Source organism: Alosa sapidissima, chromosome 17 (assembly GCF_018492685.1).
Source record: "Alosa sapidissima isolate fAloSap1 chromosome 17, fAloSap1.pri, whole genome shotgun sequence".
Taxonomy (NCBI): domain Eukaryota; kingdom Metazoa; phylum Chordata; class Actinopteri; order Clupeiformes; family Clupeidae; genus Alosa; species Alosa sapidissima.
Window position 1 is genome coordinate 11,519,076 of NC_055973.1, and position 25,417 is coordinate 11,544,492.

At 40.3% G+C, this 25,417-nt stretch overlaps 2 protein-coding genes and 1 long non-coding RNA gene across 5 annotated transcripts; 1 reads left to right on the top strand and 2 right to left on the bottom strand.

The window, feature by feature from the left end:
* Window positions 1-1,060: 1,060 nt before the first annotated feature.
* On the bottom strand, window positions 1,061-3,463 carry dtx3l1 (deltex E3 ubiquitin ligase 3L1). Of its 3 annotated transcripts, none has more exons than XM_042068214.1 (5): window positions 3,233-3,463; window positions 2,991-3,075; window positions 2,748-2,902; window positions 2,130-2,344; window positions 1,061-1,740 (listed from the first exon to the last, which is right to left on the bottom strand). In XM_042068214.1, exons 2-5 carry the CDS (start codon window positions 3,070-3,072, stop codon window positions 1,671-1,673), a joined length of 522 nt encoding a protein of 173 aa, XP_041924148.1. In that variant the 5' UTR covers window positions 3,073-3,075; window positions 3,233-3,463; the 3' UTR covers window positions 1,061-1,670. The 3 variants fall into 3 exon arrangements, with proteins under 3 accessions (XP_041924148.1, XP_041924147.1, XP_041924146.1); XM_042068213.1 differs by having other exon boundaries at window positions 2,991-3,078; XM_042068212.1 differs by having other exon boundaries at window positions 2,991-3,106; window positions 3,233-3,462.
* A 12,777-nt stretch (window positions 3,464-16,240) lies between these two features.
* On the top strand, window positions 16,241-23,726 carry LOC121688548 (soluble scavenger receptor cysteine-rich domain-containing protein SSC5D-like). Its single transcript, XM_042068211.1, has 9 exons — window positions 16,241-16,326; window positions 16,557-16,586; window positions 18,062-18,376; window positions 18,948-19,265; window positions 19,508-19,822; window positions 19,938-20,225; window positions 21,692-22,015; window positions 22,215-22,355; window positions 22,661-23,726. Exons 1-9 carry the CDS (start codon window positions 16,260-16,262, stop codon window positions 22,942-22,944), a joined length of 2,082 nt encoding a protein of 693 aa, XP_041924145.1. The 5' UTR covers window positions 16,241-16,259; the 3' UTR covers window positions 22,945-23,726.
* Window positions 23,727-24,782: 1,056 nt separating this feature from the next.
* Window positions 24,783-24,964, bottom strand: LOC121688550. The gene is made up of 2 exons (XR_006024624.1): window positions 24,903-24,964; window positions 24,783-24,869 (listed from the first exon to the last, which is right to left on the bottom strand). It is a non-coding gene; the product is annotated as an uncharacterized LOC121688550 (long non-coding RNA).
* Between the last annotated feature and the right edge of the window lie 453 nt (window positions 24,965-25,417).

Consider the following 25,417-nt stretch of genomic DNA (forward strand, 5'->3'; position numbering starts at 1 on the left):
GAAGGCTGAGGAGTGTTGGGATTCGAATGGTGGCAGGTGGTAGTAGTTGGGAGAGGGGTTTGGCTGAGTGGATGGGGGCAACAGGGAGGGTGTTGGGGGGGATTGGATAGCTGTCACAGCACCAACGGGCCTGACAGTCTGGACTGATGAGTTGGTGCGGCGCGTCCAGGAGAAAGTGGTTTAAGGGCGTCCGTGGAGATGACAAAGGCCTCTGTAATGGGCCCCGGGAATCCGATTAGACTTTATTGTCTGTGTGAAGCCCAGGCAGTAATTCAGTTTGAGGAGAACAGAAAGGCTTCCGTCATCGACAGGAAAGTTCACACTCTGCAATCTGGACGCATAACGGGCATATGGGGAAAAATAACAATAAGCACAAAGCTATACAGGCAGAAAGAGACTGGGACTGAGGCAAAGAGCCAGTCTCACAGAAAAGAAGTGCAGAAATCATAAGTCTGCTGACAATGAAACATCTTAATCCTGGTTGTTTTTACAATGACGACTTTTCACATTGAAAGGAGATACTGTATGGCATTTAATTAATATGGCACTTAAAAGTCAAGAGGAATATTGTGCATTATGTGTAATTGTAATCATACTATAGCAACACAATTCTCTGGCAAGTTTGAGAGAAAGTCGTGACCTTCACACAAAATGATATGCTCTTTCATTTGTCTTAAAGTTACAGGGTGCACTGTCAATTGCTTCAGTAATAACAGAGGTTGGCAAGTAACATCTATGATTTGTTGATTATGAAAATTAAATAATTCACTCTGTCTACCATGTCACCGAAGCATGTCCTGCCTTGAAACATTCAAAAGCAGTACCACCTCATACTAAATGTCCTGCTGTCAAGCTCTTAAGAGTTGTGAGTGTGTTCACTCTTGACAGGCACAGGGACAAGCACAGGTGACAACCTAACACAGAGAATGATGGCGGCCATGATTGGTGACACCACTAGAGGGAGTGACCAAGCAGCTGTCGAAGCTTCAGAAGACTGAAACTTCCCAGAGGAACATACCGAAGTGCTGAAGAAGTTAATAAACAGTCCATGACAAGAGAGTACATTGGTGCATCAGTTTTGCAGAGGCTGACTTTATTTCAGTGTTTGGTACGACCTGCATGTGAACATGTTTTGAATTTTGACTTACATCAGAGTAATCCCTAATGCAAAAGACATTTATTCACTACATTTCGGCCAATGGCATCTTGTCTGATCTCAGAGGACATTGAATAGCTTTGTAAAAACCTTACTTTGCTTCAAAGCAGACCAATAACCAAAGAGCCTGTAGAATCTACATAGTCATCCAGGTACAAAATTCACACCTCTCTCTCTCTCTTTCTCTCTTTCTCTCATAAATACAAACAACTAATCAGCAATTAGTTCAATATTTACATATATATTTACAAAGTAGCAACACATACAACTGCTCTAATATGGATTAAACAGCAATTGTATTTTAATACAACAGAGGAACACTTGTTTCCTGACATACCTCAGGCTGATTGTTGTTTCTGAGACTCCTCTAGACAAGCCAATAGATTATGAGGTCCTTTGTTTAATGGGCACTGTTTAATGAAATGGGCATTGTTTAATGAAACTGCGTCACTTAGTCACATTCCTTCCTGTGTGTTCTGTGTAAAGGTTAGGGTTGTCATCTGTCTGAAGGCTCTCACTTGATCCCCTTGTCTTTCAAGAGTTTAACCACTTTGGTGAGGTAGTCTGGATCTGGATAGCGAAGGCTAGGCAGAAAAATAAATGTGCATAAATGAATAACCAAGTCATTCCTCACAATTTAAATGCTTTTTCATTCATTTGTTAGATCAGACATATTTGTGGGCAACATCCTCTGAGATGTAGAGAAACACTACAAAAGCTCTAATGTAACAAAAGATATACCTACAGTAGATATCAACTATAGTTTGTATGCCAATCAGCTAGCTTCGGATAGTACACTAATATACCCCTAATACCTCTTCACTTAGCACAATATTGAATACATGCAAGTCAATGGCAACAAGTGGTTGCGGATGTAATGATCCATTCAAAACAACTCACTCCACACATAGCACCTTCAATTATATAACACTATAAAAAAATAATAATATAAACAATATGAGCTCTTATTTACCTCTCTGGTCCTGACTCATCACAGCTGGTCTTGAGTGGAATGTCTGTGGGAACCACAGCCTCCTCCCCACTGCTGTCAGTTGCTACCGTAAACAGCAGCTTCTGCTGAAAAGCTTTCTCCAGTAGTCGCACCACCGCGGCCCCTTTAATATTCTGAGGCAAGAAGGTCACTGTCTTCAGCCCATGATACTTCTCTCCTGGCCTGGGATGTTTCTCCTGTAGCATGTGGAAATATGTTCACAGACAATCAGGCAATATCATGAACTAACTCTCTGTTTTGTTAACAGTAGGCACACCAATCTGGCAAACCATCGGGACATTTACCTGACTACTCTGACTTCTTTATTCAGCTTCGAGGTATGCTGCTTCAGTTACATCATTTTCTAAGTATTCTAAGTAGTCATCTGTCTTTGTTTCCTTTTGGCCGATGGCAAAAGAGCCAACTGGAGTAACCAGACAAACCACAAGTTAGGATGGTATGGAATGTACCCATGCCTTCTAGTGTTTTGCTCAAGATGTGGGCGGAAATATGCAGTCATTTCCCTGCGTGCTTCATGACACACATACAAAACTATAGTATCAAATCATGTAGATAATCACATAACATTTTTAAACGTACTGTTTGTATTCCATCCGCAAATGCAAAGTTGATCTTTATAGTGTCGTCTTTAGGGTAGCCTGGCAGACTCTTTCTCTCATGTTGTAGGGTCATCTCCCCCTCTGGTTGGTCCCCCACAAGTTGAGTTCCATACCGTCCCTCAAGGTCCTTCTCCACTGTAAACAAACAGTGTATGAACATCCGAACAACAAAGCAACTTCATGACATGAGAAATAAAGTTAGCGAGACATGTGGTTACTTTACCTTGCTGCTCGACTGACAGAGGGCCCTTGCCATCGACGTAGCGGGTGCAATGCATCTTGTCCTTGCTCTGGGCAGTACCCATGGTCTTCTAGACTGGAGTGACCAAAGTTACTTGTCTTCACCCATAAATCAAGGAGAAAGAGAAAGGGAGAGCAACTCAAAGTCAAAAGAAGAATAACTTTTAAATATCTTTATTTTTCTTTTAATTCTCAGACTCAATAGAAATAAAGCCTTCTACTAACCTCAGCTGATACTAATTCAATTGGTTTCCTTCTTCTGTGTTCACTTTCACAGAGTGCTCACATACAACCACAGTCACACGAACACACACACACACACTCTCCCATGCACATTAACACACCCTCTTAGATCATTATCATAGTAGATGCTATTATCAGGTTTTGAATGACAACCCAGATGATCTGAAGTGGGCGTAGCTTCCTTCTGGTTTCGAGTTTGACCAGGAGTGTGTGTTGAGAGAGTCTGATAGAGAGAGAGAGAGAGAGAGAACAGGGTGTGGCCGAGAGAGGATTAACACCTCCTTAGTCTGACCAAGTAAGGAGGTGTGGTCAATGGCAAAAGTTTACCAGAGAAACAGATCATACACATTTTCTTCAGTATCGTTAACCTCCAGGAGATGAGGACTGTATTGGCTCAAAGTCTAAAATATCATGCATCATCAAGTGGGATGGCTATTTGGTCTGTGATTGTAAACTGTATTAATGCTAAAATGAAAAGCTGTGCAGAGAGCTTCAGAATACACCTCAAATAAATGTATTAAAGGATAATTCCGGTGTGATTTTGACCTAAAGTGTGTTGAAACATGATAACGAGTGTGAATGTATGTCTCATTGCTCACCTCGGCTTGTCCCCTGCACTCAGAAATCTGGCGCTAGTTAGCCAATGCTACCAACAGTGTTTCGTTGTGGTGCCTCGGGCATCGGCCTAGCCATGCAAATAAATCACTTTTACACCATTTACAAGGCTCAAAGTAGCTCCATACTTCATTGGTAGACTTCCGAGGGCCTTGCCATTTAAAACGAGACATAGACAACTTTTGAAAAAAGCACTGGTAGTTTATTTACAAGACGATTTATACAGACAGTACCTTAAGGAATTTTACCGTTAGACGCCATCTTGAATTTAGTCACGATAAGTCGAGCGATGTGTACGAACGAACAGGTATGATAAGGGATCAGATTCCAAAAATAATTCCGTGAAAATGCATGGATTCCAGTTGCTGCTACGGCTAGGCCGATGCCCGAGGCACCAAAACGAAACACTGTGTTGGTAGCATTTGCTAACTAGCGCCAGATTTCTGAGTGCAGGGGACAAGCCGAGGTGAGCTATGAGACATACGTTCACACTCGGTATCATGTTTCAACACACTTTAGGTCAATATCACACCGGAATTCTCCTTTAAGGATAGATAGATAGATAGATAGATACTTTATTGATCCCCAGGGGAAATTCAAGAGGCAACAAAACAGGCAATGGCTTGTTTAAGTTTACATATTTGTTTTTCTTTTGTTTTTGTTTGTTATGTCTTTATGGCATACCTCCATGTGAGTGTAATGTCACAAAGAAAGAGGCCTGGTGTCCATGTATTGAAACTTTGCTGCTCAGTATCAGTTTCTGTGCCAGCATGTCTATATCTAGTCTGTGAAAGCTTTGGTGCAGATAAGCCCATATGCTTTGAAATCCCAAGGATTGTGTCAGTGTATACAGCATTGAATGGATTTATCAGATTTCTCACCGAGGGGAATGAGAAGCGTCCACCAAAGACGGTCCACAGTGCTTTACTTGCTTTGCTGTAATGGCAGAGATAAACAACCCCAAGCTTACACAGGAAAGCCTGGCTTGATAAAACAAAGTCCTGGAACATCATGAAAAGTTATCTGGCTAAAACCACCATGGTGATGTTCTTCAGCAGAGTCTAAATCCACAAGCTTTTGGAGGGATATGTGACTCTGGTGAATTTTGGACTGGAGAGAGCTTAGTTACTTTCTTTTGATACACACTTTGCTTTGTCAGTTGAATAGAAGAAGAAAAAACAAAGAGAGAATCCGCTGATGGCTTGCTGACAGACACTACCTTTGTTTACCTTTTCTCCAGTTTTCCCTTCTCCATCCCTCTCTTTTCTCTTGAAACTGACACTCTGCTTCACCCCATCCCCTCTGTTGCATTTCAGGCTGTTTTCCGGAATGTTCTTTCCTTTCATTTCCTTCCCCCTGAGGGTCAGCTGGACGTCAACAGATTTGGCCCTCTCTGACGTCCCCACTATTCATCACAGTAACTGTCCCCCACTCCATTCCACTTTAGCATGCAGATTTGATTTGGCCCCTAAGCCTTCCAGACTATAAGGTGTGATCTATGTCTGTATTTGTGCATGGCGGGAGACGAGGGAACCATCAGAAGCACATCTCATTCCGCAGAGTCCATTCTCAATTGATATGCTCTCTGTAAGGTCCTCTATGGGGTTATGAATTTTTATCTTATATCTATGGGGTCAAGACCCCGCAAATGGGGGAAATGCAGGGCAGTGGATGTGTGTGGTTCTTTTGATGATGCTGGCTGACAAGCGCTGATAGAGTGGGGACTGCTGCTAAATTTTCTGGTGAAATTTGGTTCAGTGGACATTGAACTGACAACTATTAGTGGGTGAGATACAGTTGGGAATCATAAGGTCAGTTCTCTCTACCATTCTCTGGTGCTGAGTGCCTTCTGATGCTCAGGCTCCTATGCCCAGGCTCCCTCACAGATAAAGATAAACACAGACTGATCCACATATACACATGAACACACAAACATATAAACAAATACATTCACACACAGAAAAGGAAACAAGCAAACACAAATGCTCAGAGGTTAGATACAATTGATAAAGGAACACATAGTAATAAGTAACAATGCTAAGACAACAATTTCAACATTGCATTCTCAGATTTTAAGACACATAAATGCAGTGGGCTTGTTTGTGTATGTATCAAAAAGAGTGAGTATGAGAGAGAGAGAGAGAGAGAGGGTGAGAGAGAGAGAGAGAGACAGATACAGAGAAAGTAAAGATATGGCAGACTTATTAGTTCTGATGAATGGCATAATCATAACAATGAAAGGAAGGATAGGAAGAACAGGTTCTTAATGTTTAATTAATGTACTTTATGTTCTAATGTTGTAATATCACGATACAATGAAACAACAGTCCGTGTGGCTACAATTTCTCAGCATGATAACATCACCCCCCAAATCAGATGAATGAATCAGATATCACCATCAACACATCAGAGGCACAGTACCCTCAATCCATTGCATCATGCCTCGCTTAAAGGGCATTATAGCCCATATAATAGCCCGAGACTAATCTCATTCGTCCTTTGACTGAGACTCCACAGCCCTTGGGAACCCCCTTTTTCTAATAAACCAAGCGTCCCCTCCTCCCCTCTCTGGTCCGATTAAAGCAGCAGACAAGCCCCTGTTACCTCTTCACACCTGCCACTGTAAAGATCTCATTAACCTTGGGGGACATCACCACTGTCCTCTGCTCAGTCCTGACAGCTTATCAAAACACACATAACATAGACTGCACACAGGGCAAAGAGAGAGAATTAGAAGACCAGAAAGATAGAGGGAGACAGAGAGGGGAAAGAAGAAATATTCAAATCTCTGCTCATTTGGGAAAGTATCTCATTTAGTAACTTTTATGAGGTTGGCTCATTAAAATAAAATCCCCCTCATTGAAACAGTCAAGTGCAAGTGCAGTGGTATGGTATTATGTCTTTATGTTTGTGCTTAAAATTCTCTTAGGTCAGAGACAGATCCCTGTGGAGCAACAGTGAGTGCCAAACAAGCAGCAAAAAACATCCTCCCATGTTAGTTTTTCGTCCAATTGCTATTGTGAATTGAGAGATAAGAAAAAGACAGCAAAGATGATGTTGCATTGCACTGTGTTACATTCATCTATCAAGCACACACACTGATAGACAGACACACACTAAGACAGTCTACTGCACATGCCAGAACATTCCTTTAGGATTCTTTTTTTTTAAGTGGTTGGGGAGCTGTAGGGGAGATCAGCCTCTTCTGCTGAAATATCTAAGCACTGCTGTGTTTCTATGGCAACAAAAGAGTTGTGCTAGTCATAGTTTAAGCTTAAAAATGAAGAAATATGAAAGGGGGGAACCAAGGTTTTCCAGGAAGCTGAGGCAGGTGAAAAATGAGAATGACAGCGTGCGACCATCATTAAGCACTTGTGGGGAGGGCTGCCAGGTCTCGGGAGAAGCCCAGGTACAGCACGCGAGAACCTGTTCTCAACCCCTTATCCAAAGTGCCCCTTTGAGAAGGCCTACCCGTGGCCTTTTAATAATTTAACAATTAGTACAATTAGCCATCAACATTTTATGATAATTTATGAAATAATAATTCAGTTTGCGTCACATTAATTGATTGAACTTTTGGTGCGTTCATGATCTGGAAATAGGCCTATGTAGAGGGAGAGCAGATACAGTAGCTAACAAACGTTCAGAAAAAGTCCTGTTGGCAAATTTGAGGAAAAGTCGGTAAAGGGGCTATTTCACACAATTTGAGGGTGCTGAATTAAAATATTTTGTTTACCAAGCTCAATTTTGAGTTTTAAGCTTGCTAATTAGTATAATTAGCATAATTCACATACTTTCTGGTTTTGCCATCAGATATATACTCTTTATGTATCAGATATGTTGTGGGACAGGACAGGAATTACCCCAATGACCCTCAAGTAGCAAATGAAAATAAGCTCAAATTAAAATATAAATTGAAATAATAGCTAAAATTCAGTATGATGTTTAGAAGCAAAATATGGTAGATTCCTTGATAATAAATTGATAGAATAGTAGGTGACTGCTCATTTTTCTGTAGAAAGTATTTTGTCACTAACTATTATGAACAGTTGTCAGTCTTTACAGAGGATTTACACTGTATTTTTTTTTACTGTAAAGGCGACTGTGCTTGCCTAGTTAAAACATCTCACTGGTGCTCTTTCCTATCATTCAAATCCCAGCCATGCAAAAAATGGAAGAGTGTGCATGTTTGAGGGTTGCTGAAGAGTGCTATGGAGATTGCATTATTTGCAACAAATTTAGACTAGATATCCATTATAATGCAACAAAAAGAAACATTCTCCAGTGCATCATTACTGCATATGATGCTGAAAGGGCTTAGGACAAATCCTCAGCTATGAACTGATTAATGCCCCTGTACTGTAGCTATTGCAGATAGCGATGGTTATTTGTGAAATGGAAATAAGTCCTCCTCACTCAAGTGCTGTCTAGCAATGTGGAATGTCCAGTAGTGATCACTGCAAAAACTGCTCATTCAACACTGGTAATAGATGCTCAAGATCTAGTTATGTCTTTAGGGCACCCATCTGACTGCAGCACATTTAAGAAGTATGCAGGAAAGTTTGTAAGAAACTTTTGTATTGTTATTTGGTATTTGTTATGTGGTAGCAAATGATGTTGACTATCAAAGAAATAGACCTAATGTAGGAATGCACACAGATATTGCAACAGATACGCTCAGGCCAATTCAAACTTTTCTCATCTGTTGTTCCTCGTTGGTGGAACACACTGGGCAGGGTCATCCCTCTCCATTTTCAAAAAACTCCTGAAGACCCAGCTCTTTAGAGAACATATCCTCTCATAGCACCACTTACAACAAGTCTTGCTGATCCTAGCACTTACCACCCATCTTGAACTGACACTTAACTGTTTAAAAACAACACTCACTGATCCACTTATTCTTACTGTACTCTACCGTTTTTAAATTGTCCTAAAATTGTTGAGAGAATTGCTTTAAAACTTAACTGTTACCATGTTGTTAGTCGCTTTGATTAAAAATGTGTCAGCCAAATGTAATGTAATGTAATAATGGTGTAGGCCTATCTGATTAAGACCCAAAGAGTGGTTGAAATGTACTTATTAAATTACACTGGGAGCAAAGAAGACTATCTTCACTTTTTTCCCTTTGCAACTGTCAAAGAAATCCCATAAACACAGGAAGGCCTAGGGTAGCCTCTATCAGATGGCCTAAAGAGTAGGCTCTTCTGCATAGCATTAAGTGATGTTGCATGCAGTAATTTGAACACTGACCTTGATCTAGCCTACTTTGGCTATTTAAAGGTAATTTATTGCCAAAACATCACACAATATAAATGAGCTATAACAAACAATAAATGACTTAATCACACACAAACTACTATTTTACTGACTACAAAAATAATAATTATGTATAGGAAGTTTAGAAGTTTGAATTGACCAAAAGTGCACCAAATTCAACACAAATGACTACACTTGGAGGAGGCCTGCGTCCTTTCTTTTCCAGATATTTTAGGATTTGGATATCGCTTCAGTATCGAGTATCAAGATATTTATGGCAGGTATTGTATCAAAGTCATATTTTTGGTATTGTGACAACACTATGCCAGAGCCACTCTGTTTTCTAGATGTCGAGGATCGGAGGCTCTACCACCAACAAGTGAAGCTGCTCAATGGCATATTAGAAGAGCACATTATCAAGCTCTAGTATGGAGGCAAGCACACATACCAAATCCAGTGTTACTAGAAGTAAAATGTTTTTTACTTGACGGTTGTTGCTGACGGTAGATGCAGTTCTGCATTAGGCTTATTCCCGCTATCTAAGTTCATATGTACTGTAGGATATATTCTGAGTTAAAGGTTATCTGTGCAATTTGTTATTGTGATGAAATGCATTAAACACCATGAGTGACTCACTATGTTAGCAATAAAAATATGGTTGTGTTTTGATTAGAAATTCCGAGTCCTACTCAAGGAACTTCAAAGTATTTCCCATATAGTAGCCTTTTAGTAGCAATTCTAGACGCACCCTAGCGGCCGCAAATTACATTTGCTTCCAGGGCTAGCCTTTTAGCTCACAACACAGTGAAAGTGAAACTTGGAAAGTGGAAGTCTCTCCACCGAGTGATACTTACTAGGCTACATTAGATGCACAATCAATCGCGATTCGATGCAGGTAAAAAGTTACTATCAACTAGGTCAGTAACGAAGGTAATTTTGCAAATGTGGCGACAGCACACAAACTTGTGCAAAAACGTTTAGTAGGCTAGCCTATGCACTTGTGGTGATAGCCTACATTAATGTGAATTGCGGACTAACCAAAGAAAGTAAAGGAGATGATTTGCACCAAATAAAGGCTGTGGTTGTGTTTCTACAACATGTTAGCACAAAACGTAATTTTTATCAACTATGACGTCCATGGCATGTTTATATGTTTTTCATAATTAATCAAGCAGTGACATGTGGTTTAATGCATGGTAACATGACGTGAGTCAGACAGAAGATGAGCCTGTCTTTAGTATCTTATTCGTGAATCCTGTACCTCTCAGACACCCCCGGACCCCTGTGTTATTGCGATTAGGGTATACAACCATACTCTACCTGCACTTGATAATGCTTCTTTGCACTTCTGGTTGGATGTCAACTGCATTTCATTGGCTCTGTAGGCTACCTGTACTCTGTTAAATTACAATAAAGTTGAATCTAATCTAATCTATAGGTCCAAATCTGTTTGGGTTCAGTTTATGAAGTGTTGCTACAGCATAATACTGTTTGTTATTTATGGGGGGAATCAGTATTTTTGGTATCGGTGGGGTGGGGTCGTCGGTCCAGTGGTGGGCCGGTCCAGGAGAAAATTGCCAGGGCCGATTTTTGTTCCCAGTCCGATCCTGCTGCCATTTCTTCTTGAATAAAGAAAAAGAGAAGAAGCGATTAGCCTACATAGCGCGTTATTAGCCTACTGGAGTTGCACATGCTGGGCAGATACTCTCAGCAGTCCCATGTGTTTGCTTCAGTATAATGGGGGGGGGGGGGGGGTCAGAGTAATTCGTTACCAGGGAAAGTAACTATTTGCGTTACTGTTACAAAAAATAGATAGATAGATAGATAGATAGATAGATACTTTATTGATCCCCAAGGGGAAATTCAAGATATTGCAGATCGACAGACCTAGTTGACCTCAGCCTGTGTCATAGGTTTTTGTTGTGAGGCAGAAAGATCTAGCTTTTGCTGCTTGGAGGACTTTGCTCCGAGTCCTTCTTTGCTAGTGGATGGCAAGCTATCATCTGTGGTGGAGGTATCGGTGTTTTTGGCCACTATAGCTTTAGATGCGTATGTGAGATGCTTCATTAAATTAGAGTTGCTTACGACGAATGTCGACAAAGTCTTCGCTCCTGGACATAATGTACACATTACATGCACGTTCTTGCCTTGATGAATTTGAAGTAGTGCTTATATCTCCACCTTGAAAAGGCCAACTTTTCGGATTGCTCTTGACCTCTGCTGTTTCATCGAGCCAGGGTGCGTTTGGATTACACAGTTTATTCAATCAATGCATTTAACGTCCAGTAACGTTAACGGCGTTGTAACGATGGGAAAAGTAATTAGTTAGATTACCCTGTTAGTGAAAAAATAATGTCGTTACATAACGCCGTTCTTTTAAACGGCGTTATTCCAAACACTGGTCTTTATGAAAGACCAAGGCGATGAATCTCCTGATTCATGTAAAAGTGATGTTAAAGTATAATGACTGGTATTTGACTGCTTTTGCACAAAGTGATGCAACGCAGAATCACAATGTCTGAATCAGGAACTGAACCCAGGCACCCATGTCAGGCAGTAAGGTTACCACTCCACTTCTACTGTATGTCATACACTTATCTAGGTTTGATTTGTCTGTATCTCTGAACAAGAGGAATCAAAAGACTTGTGAGTGTATGTTTTGAAAGAAGGGTGAGGGCCTCTGAGACAGATTTGTTGTGGCGATGTGTGAAAATCTTAACATTATGATGAGGCGATTTTGAGAGTTGAAACACTGAATCTTGTCCTTCTTTACCCTAGTCATCTCAGCAGCAGATGACCATGGGCACATGAAGGCTCTGTCTGCAGCATCGGTGATTGGTCAGATGGCTGGTTCTTCTTGGGTCCGGTTGTGACTCAGCAGAATCGATGTAGCTCTCAGCATGTTTTCCAGCCATGCATTCCAGCCTGCTGCCAGCTCCAGGTATGTTGCACATTTCTGCTCTTATGTGCCATCCATGCACCCCTCCCAGGGTACCATATCACCTGTTTGGCACCTGACATGACAATCTCCAGGCAGTGGGTGATGTTAGCCACTCACCTCAGGCCTACATAACATAACCCACATGTGTGTTACCCTAAGGACGCAGGACAATTATGTCTCTGGCAGCAGGTAACTCATATATCCAGACACAGGTGACATTGGGAGTAATCTTTAGGGTCTGTGTCCATCAACCACATTTCTAACGCTGTCAGCGCCCTCAACCTCATTTTCAGAGCGCTTCATTCAGAGCCCTAACTCAATACCATACAATATGCTGAAAGAGCACTAAGAAGATATTTTGTAATAAAAGGAAACTGTTATGGTGACACTCAGTGTACTAGGCCATAATCCAACCCTCTGTATGCCTATAACCATAGAGTCTGAAGGACTACAGTCTTAGAGTAAGAGGAGGAACCAGCATCTCTCTTTTCAGGGAAATACCATCCCACAAAATATAAAGGTAATGTAGAGATCATTTTCTCCATCTCCCTCATGTACTAGTCCACATCTTCCACTTTATTAGATCTACAGATATTGGACATGGTGTGTGTGTCTGTTAGGTGGGGTGAAGAGACGGTGTGCAAACAACCCACCGAGAAGCGAACAATTACCCAACTAGCCCCTCAGCACCTCAGACACACAAACACGAGTCAAAGCTGCTCCTGTGCCGGTCCTGAACAACCTCTGTGGGTAAATAAAAGAGGCGTGACATTAATATAGCCTGGACAAGTGCGGTGGCTGGCCACAGTCTTAATCAATAGGCAGTCTTTTGTGCGAAAGCGAGGAACCCCAATTATCTGCCTCCCCAAAGGGTTTATCTCTGTGGCTGACCAGGTAGTTCAGTGGGGCCACTTGGCCAAGCAGGTTCAATACTTTGCTTTCCAGCGCTGTGTTTTGTCAAGTGACACAACAAAGCTGCTAATTGTGAGATGGTTTACAATGCTTCCTTCGCTCTGCTTGTGTAGCCACACACATTCACCCCACCTTTTTCATTCTACTTGAGTTTAAATCTCTAGCATGGGATTTGTATGCCTTGTTCACTTACACAAGGTAAGGGATTTCAGCCCTCTCTGTTAAGCACGAGATCCACTCCTAGCCTGAGGCGATTTTAGCAATTCCATCAAAGGCAGCGGTATAATTAGCAACAGTCTGATGTCAGGACTTACGAGCAGTCTGTTGTGAAAAATTAGGGGAAAGTGCCAAATAAATGGACAGCGCTCCCGCGAGCTCTGCTCGACGCATCTCGACAGACAACCTGATTCGCCCTGTCCGCGTTGCCAGCGGCTGCCTCTGATTTATCGGGTAATTCAGCTTTCACCAGTATGTCCTGGGCTAATTAAATGCATCGCACTCCATCCACAAATGTCACAATTGATTTGTCTTTGGTGAGCAGTGACTTTATTTCAATCTTCACGCGGGGAAGATGAGAATCACAGGAAAAAAAGAGTGTGTGTGTGCGTTTTTGGAGGGGGTATGGGTAGATTTTCTTTTTTCCACCCTTTCTTTTTTTTCGCAGGAGGGAGTGTAGTAGGCAGGTGTAGTCTCATTACACCTTGACATTGCTTCTTTGCAGTTAACCTGCACTCTTTCCTGCTTATCCTTCTGATCGATGTGTACAGTGTTGTGTAAAGAGTGTTTCTTCACTAGTCACACTGCACTTGCTGGACTGTAGCCTACTGTGTGTGAACGTGTGTGCATGTGTGTATTCTTGTGTGTGTCCACAGAACAACAAATCCTCAGAACAGCCAACAGTCACTGGGTAACTGAATGTTCTACCTCAGTGCAAGCAATGGGCATGACCAATCTCAGACCATGATGAACCATTTGATCCTGTCTATAGGCTAAAGTGGAGTGTATTTTAGGTCACTGATTTTCAGATTTAAGCCAAATGAAGAAAAAATACATCCATTCATACATTTCACAGCTCAGAGATAATTGAAGATTTAAGTTCACATTCAACAAAGCCAGTCAATGTCACAAGAGACATCTTACTCTTTTAAAAGAGTAGCAAGAAAACAGAATATCATCCTTTTTCAAGATCTTGTTCATCTCTTCTTCCATTCTGCTGTCTATCTACAGTACCTGAAGACTGATCAGCTGGAACACCATGTCAGTGTTCTTTCGACTCGCCACATGGTGGTCATGGCAACAAATTCAAGAGTGAGTCCACTTGAGAAGTGATGTTTGGGATTTCATGCAGCCCCTGTTGACTTTTCATCAGGACCACATGGCTATTTATGTTTTTTTATTGGTAGAATTCTTTCATATCCTGTGCCAACTTATTTCTGGTCATGTAAACACAGGAGATATTAACACACCAGACAATACCCCTAAGAGTGTTCGCTATAGGTTTGTGCTCTGGGTCAGATATACTGTATATCACCAAACTAGATTTGTTACCTACTTGTGTCAGTGCCCACTGTGGGGCAAGTCTGAAGTATGGGGCACGTCTGAAGCAAAGGTGGTCATAATAGCATTAAAGGGTGATAAAGAGAATCTGCCAAAGAAGAGACTTTTTGTCCAAGCACACTCCATGAAATAAAAATGGTTATGGCAAACTAACTTCACTAACATGTTTCAGAGGTGCAGACAATTCTGTACACATCACAGCATGATGTTGAGGGTCAACTTCCATGCAATATGCCAGTTCTGAACTATAATGGAGCTTCATAGAAGAAAAGGTCATTTTTCATTTAATTATTGTACAGGAAACTGGCCCCAAATCTGAGAAGAAAAGAATCTTTAGGCTCTACTGGGAGATGACTAGGCATCTTTGATAACAAGAGCACTGTAATGTGTAGCAGATGGCTTCATAGGAGGGTGAGGGATCTGGATAGAAGTATCACTGTTGAGCCTCTCAAACCCTGCTGAGGCCAGTGACAGTCCCATACAGCCCTGCTACATGGAAGACAAAAAGGTCCCCTGGAAGTCCTGCAGACACGTTGGCCTGCCTGCTAGCAGCTTTCCTGTTGTGTTCCTGGGCTGTGTTAACTGCACAGGAGAATGGTTTCACATACTGCACAACCCTACCTGCTGGCTACCATTGCACTCCTCCCCTAAACCTCACTCCAGTCTAGATCATGGTGTCAATCTAACTTGATTTGCATAGCTTTGTAGCTGGCATTAACCACCAGCAGCATAACGCGAGTTAGGTCCCACTAATGTTTTACTTGCTCTTACCCTATTTCCTCTTTCTTTCAAAAAGAATATATATATAGGAACCATGGAACAGTCTACTATTTTGCAAACAAAAACAAAATAACACTGTATCCACAAAAATATAGCATGAAGACTGCACCCATTCAGTCAAACAAAGAAATTAAAATGGATCATTCATGGTGTCCTCAAAATCTGTGGTTCTGTTAATTGTTCAGTCAAGCTTTTATCAAGTGGTCCGATAGATTATTAGCATGGGTGAACCCAAACAAATCTGTGAGCAACTCACAGGAACCAATCACATCCACTTATCTGGCATGGGGTGGGCTTTACATGATGACAGAGAGAGGCTTGCAGTTAGCAGTGCATTGAACCATACCACTTCTCTATCTAAACTGAGAATGGTCTGGTATTAACCAGGCTAATGCATCCTGTCAGCCAGTAGAACAAATTTTGTCCACGAAAGTGGCTTTAACTTTCTGTGACTGTCTGAATCAGGGCCATATATGGAAGTGGCCCAAATCAGAATTGAAACCTGCACTGTTCATACTTTTCTGACATGAGATATGAAAAGAAAGTAAAAAACTGAAAGAGAAATAAAAAACTGATTTGGCCTGTTAATGTGAACCTAGCCTCAGACTTTCATCAGTCTGCATTTACATCTGAGTAGACTTTTCTACCCCACACTTAGTAGCATTTGTTTTTATCAAAAATGGTTCATTAAAAGGCTTTAAGAATTGCAATTCCCTTTTTATGTTTTCCTTTTTGTTAATTTCTCTGATCTTAAGAGAGCTTATCTCTTACTCACTCCACTATGGCAAATGAAAACAGTTTGTCTTTCTTGTTTTGCTAACAGGAAAGCCACAAAAACCAAAGCAGAAGTGAAATCACAGTTACATGTATATAAATATATAAATGTAGCATTAGGTCAGTGTTGATTCAGTCAGCTACTTCACTGACAAAAGTAGGCTACTGCCAAAAATGCATGCATTCGCACTGAAGGGAGCTTCAATACACAAGATGTGGAGTTTTGCTCTCACCCTGATAGGTAAGGCACACTGGCAGGCATATGAGGTTTTTATTTTATACATAACATTATTGATAGAAAGCGAAACAGGAAGCCTCTGCAGTATTTTTCATGTTATTTTAAAGTGTATTCAGAGTATTCATTCATGTGTTAAAAACAAGTTGGCCTTGTGATGAAATCAGTAAATCCAAACCTATCAGGTAACTAATGATGTACATTAATATTTTTTTCTTTTAAAACACTTTTGACAGGTTACTTACTGAAATTATCAGGCACAACAAGTAAGTATTTCTCTATATATTTTGGTATGACTAACCTACTGTAAAAACTGACATTAGCCAGTGATTAAAATCTTTGTTTGAATGTTATTTTTCCACAATTAAAAAAACATGGCCCCTAGTACAGAGACAAAAGATCCTATATAAAACAGAATTCTTAGTTTAGGTTTTAAACTGAAGAAGGGTGTTTCATAAATAGGGTCAGTCAGAAGGACTTGCCATTTGCTGTTCTCAGAGCAATCAGCCTGGTTCACCTATTTGAGCTCAATTAACACCAATATAAGCTTTGGATCGTTCTCTCATATCTCTTTCTTTCAACTTAAAGGAGAATTCTGGCGATTTTCACATTGATCTCTGTTTCTCAAGGTCACTGAGTACTGTCGGTGCTACCTAGTTTGAGTTGCTGCAGCTAACAGCTACAGCAGCCAGTCAGTTACAGTGCTACACTCTGGGGGTATGAACATGGGGATCATGAACATGCCCCCAGTGTAGCACCATAGCTGTCTACTGTTGCAGCAACTCAAGCTTGGTAGAACCAATTTGTTTTGTTTATTTTCGTATCGACAGTACTCAGTGACCTAGAGAAACAGAGATCTACATGTATGTGAAAAAAAATCTCCTTTAAGAAATAGCCTTCCTATTGTCTCAGCCTATGAAATCCAATTTAAGTTCAACTTCATCTTAAGTTTTACTGTTTTCTTCTTTCACTGCACTGATCTGATTGGTGTATTCTTTAGCTCATAATTTCTCTTAAAAGGGGTTATTGTTTGATGTATAATTGGCTCGAGACAAACAAGACAAATCTAGTTCCTCTTTCCATTGGTTGAAGGCGTATTGTCTGACTCTTGATCTTCATTCCGGAAAGAAATACTGACTGCTACTCAAGTATGCATTTTGCAAGTGCATTAAGCAAGTGCATTTTGATGGGGCTGTGACTAACCAAAAAAGGGTGGGATACTCCACCCTCCTTCCCCAGTAAAACATGCTCACCATACCTCCTCAAATGGGGCAGATATTCAGATGTTTCCTTTTGATGTAATGGTGTAACCCTTCTTCATGTTGACCCATTAGTAATTTAATTTCAAGGGTAATACAATTTTTTAATAAAAAAGATGCGTTGGCCCTATTTAAAGCCACATGTGTGAACCCAGACAAACCTGCAGTTGCATTTGAATTTGCCCTGTAGCTCCGTCTGGCAATTGTATAATTCACAACGAGTTTTATGATTATATGACAAACTACTTTGGCCTTACCTCAACAATGGTTGCAGGCTTATCACCATCAAAGATAAATATACAAATCAAATTTATTTCTCAACCAAAAAGGACAAATGAGCTGTTGCTCAGGTTACTTCAACATAACATTCTGTAGTATTTGTAGTCTACGTAAATGTCTTCAGAAACATTTGAAGATTTTTTATATCAACTGCAATGCATTTAAAATGTCAAATTTATTTATTTATTTATTTATGTTACTAGGTGGTACACAAATCAGGGTGGTCAACGGGAACAACGGCTGCTCTGGTAGAGTTGAGGTCTACCATAATGGTGAATGGGGAACCGTTTGTGATGACTCCTGGGGCCTAGATGATGCTCGAGTTGTGTGCAGGCAGCTGGGGTGTGGAAGAGCAGTCTCTGCCCCTGTGGGTGCCTACTTTGGTCAGGGAAGTGGGAAGACTTGGCTGGATGATGTTAGGTGCTCTGGTAGTGAGAGCTCTATAACCGAGTGCAGACACAGGGGGTTTGGAGTAGAAGATTGCAGTGCCATTGAAGATGCAGGTGTAGTGTGTTCAGGTACAGTATGAACTATACTAAATACCTGCTGGTACTGACAGTCCTCTGTGATCTTAGGAAAAGTCATACACAAGAACTGATATAACACCGTGGCAAAATGTGATTGTAAAGTTAAAATTGGCATTATGTGTACATATGTGTATGTTATTTATAGTGCAGAGTGTACGAAAGACAATGGTTCATGGATGAAATTTAGGTTGTGCTTTCTCAAGTTTCTCCATGTTTACTCCTGGCGAAATGATGTTGAATGGTTTGGTAATCAGAGCCTACCAGGAACAGTTACTGCATTTCCATCTCAAATATATGATTTGCCATATGTGTGTCATTTTATAGTATATGCTTATAGATTGCACAAAATTGTTAAAGACGTTCGTTGAAATATCATTACATAGATTCACATCTGTACTGCACAAACAAAATACTTTTAAAAAGCCTGGTATAGCTTTTAAACCAGTTGAACTCATGCCAATTGGAATATCATGTTTAGGGCTTTTCGCAATCATGGCATGTTTGGACAGAGTAGTGATTGTGAATTATGATTTAAACAATATTTTTTTTTTATTATTTCAAGGTGATGTACCTGTGCTAAGGGTAGTCAATGGGGACAATGGCTGCTCTGGTAGAGTTGAGGTCTACCATAATGGTGAATGGGGAACAGTGTGTGATGATTCTTGGGACCTGAGAGATGCTGACGTGGTATGCAAGCAGCTGGGGTGTGAAAAAGCGGTCTTTGCCCCTGGGAATGCCTACTTTGGTCAAGGAAGTGGGAAGACTTGGCTGGATGGTGTCCGTTGCTCTGGTACAGAGAGCTCTATAACAGGGTGCCCGCACAATGGGTTTGGAGTAGAAGATTGCAGTCCCAGTGAAGATGCAGCTGTGGTGTGTTCAGGTACAGTATGAACTATACTAAATACCTGCTGGTACTGACAGTCCTCTGTGATTTTGGGAAAAATCATACACAAGAACTTAAGTAACACCTTGGCTATTTAAACCTCCATAGTTTTGATAAAACACTACTTATTCAATTAAATGTTAAGAATGCCCATGTCCATTTTATTATGTGTATATGTAAAAAGTTGAACCCCAAATATTGAAACAATTTGTTCACATTTGCATTTCCTCAATATGCAGTTGGTTCCAACATCAGGCTTGCCAATAGCAGTGGCTACTGCTCTGGCAGAGTGGAAGTCTACCATAATGGTGCATGGGGAACAGTGTGTGATGATTCCTGGGGCCTAGACGATGCTCAAGTTGTGTGCAAGCAGCTGGGGTGTGGAAAAGCAGCCCTTGCCCCTGGGAATGCCTACTTTGGTCAGGGAAGTGGGGAGACCTGGCTGGATAATGTTGGGTGCTCTGGTACAGAGAGCTCTATAACGGAGTGCTCACACAATGGGTTTGGAGTAGAAGATTGCAAGCCCAATGAAGATGCAGGTGTGGTGTGTGTAGGTGAGTCACAACTAGTGAGTCTGATTTGAACTGATCATACTGATCTTTTAGAACATTAAGAACAAGAAGACTTAAACCGTTTTATTCCTGGTCTTTATTTTAATCTGCCTTATAGGAATTATGAAGACACCAACTCTTACCCTCCATACCACAAACACAGCTGTTTTACCTGGGGAGTCAGCAGAGTTCAGATGTGCCATAACGTCCCATAGGCCGATGACTGCAAACTTCCGACTGTATAGAAATGAAATATCTACACAGACTGAGACAGCAGATAAGCAGACAATCACTTTCAGTCTTCCTAGTTTATCTTCTTCACACCAAGGCAGCTACACGTGTGATTACTATTACCAGAGTACACTCACTGCCAGCTCCAAGAGCAATGCGATCACAATTACAGTTGGTAAGTGTATACCAAATCATATACTATCGCATGATTATTGGCCAAAGGTTAAGCACCATTCATTGAGTATATGGAGTCGACATCTGAGGCCTTTTGTTTTCTTGTTTTTCTTATTAATACGGTGTATCTTCACATACAAGATAAGTTATCAGGGGTCAAACATTACGCATTATCTGCTTCATGTCAACACAGCGTTCATGTGGAATATCTATTTACTCTGGGGGTGGTTCATTAATATGAATATCTGCATTGGCAGTTTCACTTTCCAGTCCAAACATTATTGCGTCTGCAAGAGGCATCACCTGGGGTCAAGCAGTTCAGATGACTTGCTCCATCTCAACACAGCACTTGGGTGGAGTGTTCACTTTGAACAAAGTCTCAGGATCATTGATAGAAACAAAGAGAACCAGTGTCAACTCTGTCACCTTCACCATTCCTCAAGCAGACCTCTCTCATGAAGGCTCATACTACTGCCAGTATCAGACAACAGTATCAAGACGAACCTTTACTTCCCCACAAAGCAACACCGTCAGCATTTCTGTAGTAGGTCAGTAATCACTCACAAACTGCTATCACAGCACAAGTTGACTTGATGTGTTTACTGTTTAATTCAGTTTCTAAGTGTTAAGGGTGGTCCCCTCAAAGCAACATTGTTAGTATTTCTGTTGCAGGTATGCACAAACTGCTTTCATATTTTTGATGTTTACTTTAGGCTATATGCTGTGTGCACCTGAAATGTTTCATGCACCAGAGCCTACCCATGCTCACCAGAAACTCAATGCACAATACATTTGCATTTATTGTGGCAGTGAAGGTTGAGTGTATCTCTTGCTAGGGGTCGATGTTACTTGCCACTTTTGATAACTGGAATATTATGTGCATTCCCGTTATAAAAATGGTGACATATCTTTGAAACTTGAGTTACACATTCATTATCCAAGATTGTGTCAAATCACAATGACTGTGATTTGACAGTCATTGTTTGTGATTACTGCACTTGACTTGGAATAAGAATAGTAACTAGAATGAAAGCTGTCGAAGGTAATATGGGCTTAACATTAGCTAACCTACCTTATAGTAGTAGTATAGCTAATGACTAACTTGAATAACTTGGCTTATGAATATAAACTGAGGAATCAACAAGAATCATTTTTTACATTTATTATTTGCATTTTTTACATGACATTTATTGTCATCTTTTGCACTCAATAATGCACTTTTTTGCGCTCAATCACTGCACTCAACTCAGAATAGTTATAGGCCATTCTGAGAATACTATGCTAGATAACTCAATCTTATCTTCATCACCTACCGGCTAACTCCACCTACAAGCCATTGTGTGACGCATGCCGTAAGGAAAGTCGCACTCTTTGGTGGGAGGGGTTTAGTGATCACACCTGATTGCCAGAGTTACAAAAACTTCTTAGTGCCATTTTAAAGTATTTGCATATTCTGCTTATTTCTAGTGAACCTGCATCGACCTCGTATCAACTGCACTGCTGCAGATGGAGGGCTCTCTTGGGGTCCTCAGGGGCCAGAGATCACTAAGGGCCACAACTTCTCCATCGCCTGTTCCACCCAACCACAGTACCCTGGTGGAGTTTTCCATCTGAGTTTCTCCGGATCCAACCGCACCATGTCTCAGCCTGCCATCAACCACTCCACTTCCTTCTATTTTCCAGCTGCAGATTATTCCCACCAGGGTAACTACAGCTGTGTGTATCAGGTGGATTTATCGTCTCGTCAGTTCTACTCCACAGAGACAGACAGGCTAACTGTCACCATCAGAGGTACAGCAAAAACATGAACAAACATACGAACATGAGATTATTATGTATTTTGTGAAAGACAAATGTTTTTTTTATATTACAGTATATTGTATAATAATAATAATCATGAAGCCTACACTCAGAAAATGTGATGTAGTTTGATTTTATAACATGGCCTGTTGTAGCTCATAATGCGTATATGTATGATTGCACTCCACAGAGTTTATGGTCCCATTCATTGCTGCTGGAGTGACTGGTGGTGTAGTTTTACTTCTGATCTTTGCCTTGGTGTGCATCTTTTTGGCTAAGAAGGGACAGAGCAAAACAAAGGAAGCATCTTGGAAGTACACTAAAGGAAAGAGTACGTTTCTAATTGTTTTAGAAGTGTGTCAGCATAATCCAGACTCATTGGAATAGTGGTTCAGTTTAAAAGAGAGCAATAATGCTACGCTGCTGACTCACGCTACATTCATTGATAAACTTGTTTCAATCACTAAGACCTTCATACGAGTCTGTTCTGTACTTTTGAAATGCATTTGTGGAGAAAGAAACATCAGGGTGTATAAACTGTTCTAGTAGTTATAGCCTTTTCCACTGAAAAAACAGTCATTATTAATGTTCACATTTGAAATGTGTCCTTTTTGTTTTCTGTTCATTATGTCACAGCAAAAATGAACACCTATGGGAGCAGTAAATCAAAACAGAATGAAGACAAGACAGGTGAAGAAGATGAAGAGATTTACCTAGATCCGAACACAGAAGAGGATGACTATGAAAATGTAGAAATGGAAGACCAGGATGACTATGAAAATGTAGAAGTGGAAGATCAAGATGTCCATGAACAAGGAGAAGTGGAAGACCAGGATGATTATGAAAATGCAGAGGACTACATGGGTGTGGAGGAACTTGATACAGGATGTCAGGATGAGGACATTTATGCTAACTGTTAACATTAAATGATATTTGACTTTATGTGTGGATATCGGTGTGCTTAGAGGCGTTCTCCTAGTGGCAAACATAACAACAATTAGCTAGTTGCACCTGGAAAAATGTCAGTTAAATAAATGTAATGTCCTTTGAAATGTTTTCAGGTATTCTATTTTTCAAGTTTAATATTATATTTTATTAAGATTTTTCTTATTTTGAAGACATCACACAGCCCCACATATTTATTTCTTATCAAAAACGTACACGATGCCATGTTTGATGCACTTTGAGATAAAGCTGTAGGCAATACTTAAACTTTTGGGTAAACGTGTGGTGATAATATAATATTTAAAATGGTATACTGAATGTTGTATTCAACTTTTTGTTCAAGTTTTACATTTCTAGAATGGAGAATGTATGGATTTATGTACACTCTTAAAAGGAATGTGTTGTCACTATCTGGACACAGAGATGTGTTAAAAACAACACAAGTTGTGTTGTTTTCAACACATTTGTTTTAAGAGTGTACATTTATTTTGTGTGTGCAAGCATATATATTTAACATATTATCATACAATCCATTTGCACCAGTGCTTTTTGAGCCTATATTTAAGTAACTTCTTTTTTACAGGGTAATGTCAGCCAATGTTTATTTTTTCTGTTGAAATCCTTGTGGTTATCACACCATCCCTCTCCTCTGCTGCAATCAACATGTTCTATAACATTTAACTTAACATTATACAAATGTATTTGCATTAGTTTCCATATCTTAAACGCTTAAGCTGAAATAAACAGTTTTCAGATATTTTGTAGTGTCATTGCAGTGTTTAGGAATACTATCATGATAGGCAGTCACATCAATTAGGATCTAACTAAGCTGAGTTGTCAGTATTGGAGCTTAACCAGCAGATCACAATTATTTCACACTTCCTTGTTAATATCTCTGAGGGGAAAAGCAGAAGTGATACTGAGAACATTTTCTATGTTCTTTTTTGCCTTACCCAGACCACAAAGTCTAACTAAGAACTTTTTAAGCTTCACAAACAACATTACCTACCGGTAATATTGCAATTTGAGGTTCTGGGGTTACCAAACAGTTGAAATAAAATGATTTATTCACTTAAAAGCTATTTACACAGAGACAGTTCAATGTTTTTAATTTTCACTTGTATTTTGAGCAAATAGTGATTTTCAGAAAAGAAGCCCAAAGCACTTCTTGGAACTTACACAAATAGAAAGCCTATGCGGAGGTCACATGATGGAAGTGAAACCGATTAATCTTTTTTTAGCTTGCTGACTGTACAGTCAACCAATATTACATTACATTACATTACATTTGGCTGACGCTTTTTAACCAAAGCGACTAACAACATGGTAAACAGTAAGTTTTAGAACAATTCTCACAATTTTAGGACAGTTTAAAAAAACATTAGAGTACAGTAAGAATAAGTGCGTCGGTGAGTGCTGTTTTTAACAGTTACTTGTCAGTTTAAAACAGCTGGTGAGTGCTAGGATCAGTAAGACTTGTTGTAAGTGTTGCTATGAGAGTAGATGTTCTCTAAAGAGCTGGGTCTTCAGGAGTTTTTTGAAAGTGGAAAAGGATGTCCCTGCCCTTGTAGGAACTGGCAGTGTGTTCCACCAATATGTAGCGAAGGGTTAAAAACAGGGGCGTAGCACCAAATTCTGGGCCCTATGCACAAGTGGTGGCCATGCCCCCCCCCCCAACCAACCAACTAACCAACCACCGGCTGTAAGCATGAAGCATGAGGTTCACAACTAACTACTATCTAATCACACATTGAATTAATCTAACAACTCTTATATGTACTGTATAACAGAAAATAATCTTATTACCCAAGACTTCACTGAATTTCTGTTTTATTTGAAGAATGTTTAAAAGCTAGAACATGAAATGAATGAAAACACTTTTGGCTGAGAGAACAGCTATCTATACAAATTGAATACTTTTGGCTGAGAGAACAGCTATCTATAGCTAACTGAGTGTGATGCGTTTCACAAGTTAGCTTTGCTACTAATTTGACAGCCTTTACTCTTGAACCTATATAACATTGAGCCTACTAAGTTAAGCTATTAGCTCATAATCATTTTCGAATTAGTAGGCTATTGAAATGTTGTGGTAGGCTATAAATCAGGCATCATGTTATTTCTAATTTTGTGTTAATGCTGTTTTAGCACTGATAATCGCGGATTCGCGGTGGTATTGAAGTGTTTTGTAACCTTCAGGAGTTCATTTCATTTGTAGACTATTGCTTTCACATTGGGCTCACCTTTCTTGGGAAAGAAGGCTGTTAACACTTGTTTTCCCTCATTTCTTTTTTTTCTCCCTTTCTTGCCTCTCTTTTCTTTTCTGGGAACCGGATTTAGCTTTCTTAGACTTAGACATCTTCACACCGTGACCGTCTGCATCAGGGGCGGAGCCAGACATTGTAAACATTCGGGGCTTAGCCCATTTAATTTTTTTTTTAAATAACCCCT

Excerpts from the sequence above, each read along its gene's own strand:
- dtx3l1 (XM_042068214.1), bottom strand. The coding sequence starts at position 3,072 with ATGGGTACTGCCCAGAGCAAGGACAAGATGCATTGCACCCGCTACGTC. Across the intron at positions 2,903-2,990 it reads TCTGTCAGTCGAGCAGCAAG|TGGAGAAGGACCTTGAGGGA; the intron begins GTAAAGTAACCA and ends GTTTGTTTACAG. Across the intron at positions 1,741-2,129 it reads GATGAGTCAGGACCAGAGAG|CCTTCGCTATCCAGATCCAG; the intron begins GTAAATAAGAGC and ends TTTTCTGCCTAG.
- LOC121688548 (XM_042068211.1), top strand. The coding sequence starts at position 16,260 with ATGCATGCATTCGCACTGAAGGGAGCTTCAATACACAAGATGTGGAGT. Across the intron at positions 19,266-19,507 it reads TGCAGCTGTGGTGTGTTCAG|TTGGTTCCAACATCAGGCTT; the intron begins GTACAGTATGAA and ends CTCAATATGCAG. Across the intron at positions 19,823-19,937 it reads TGCAGGTGTGGTGTGTGTAG|GAATTATGAAGACACCAACT; the intron begins GTGAGTCACAAC and ends TCTGCCTTATAG.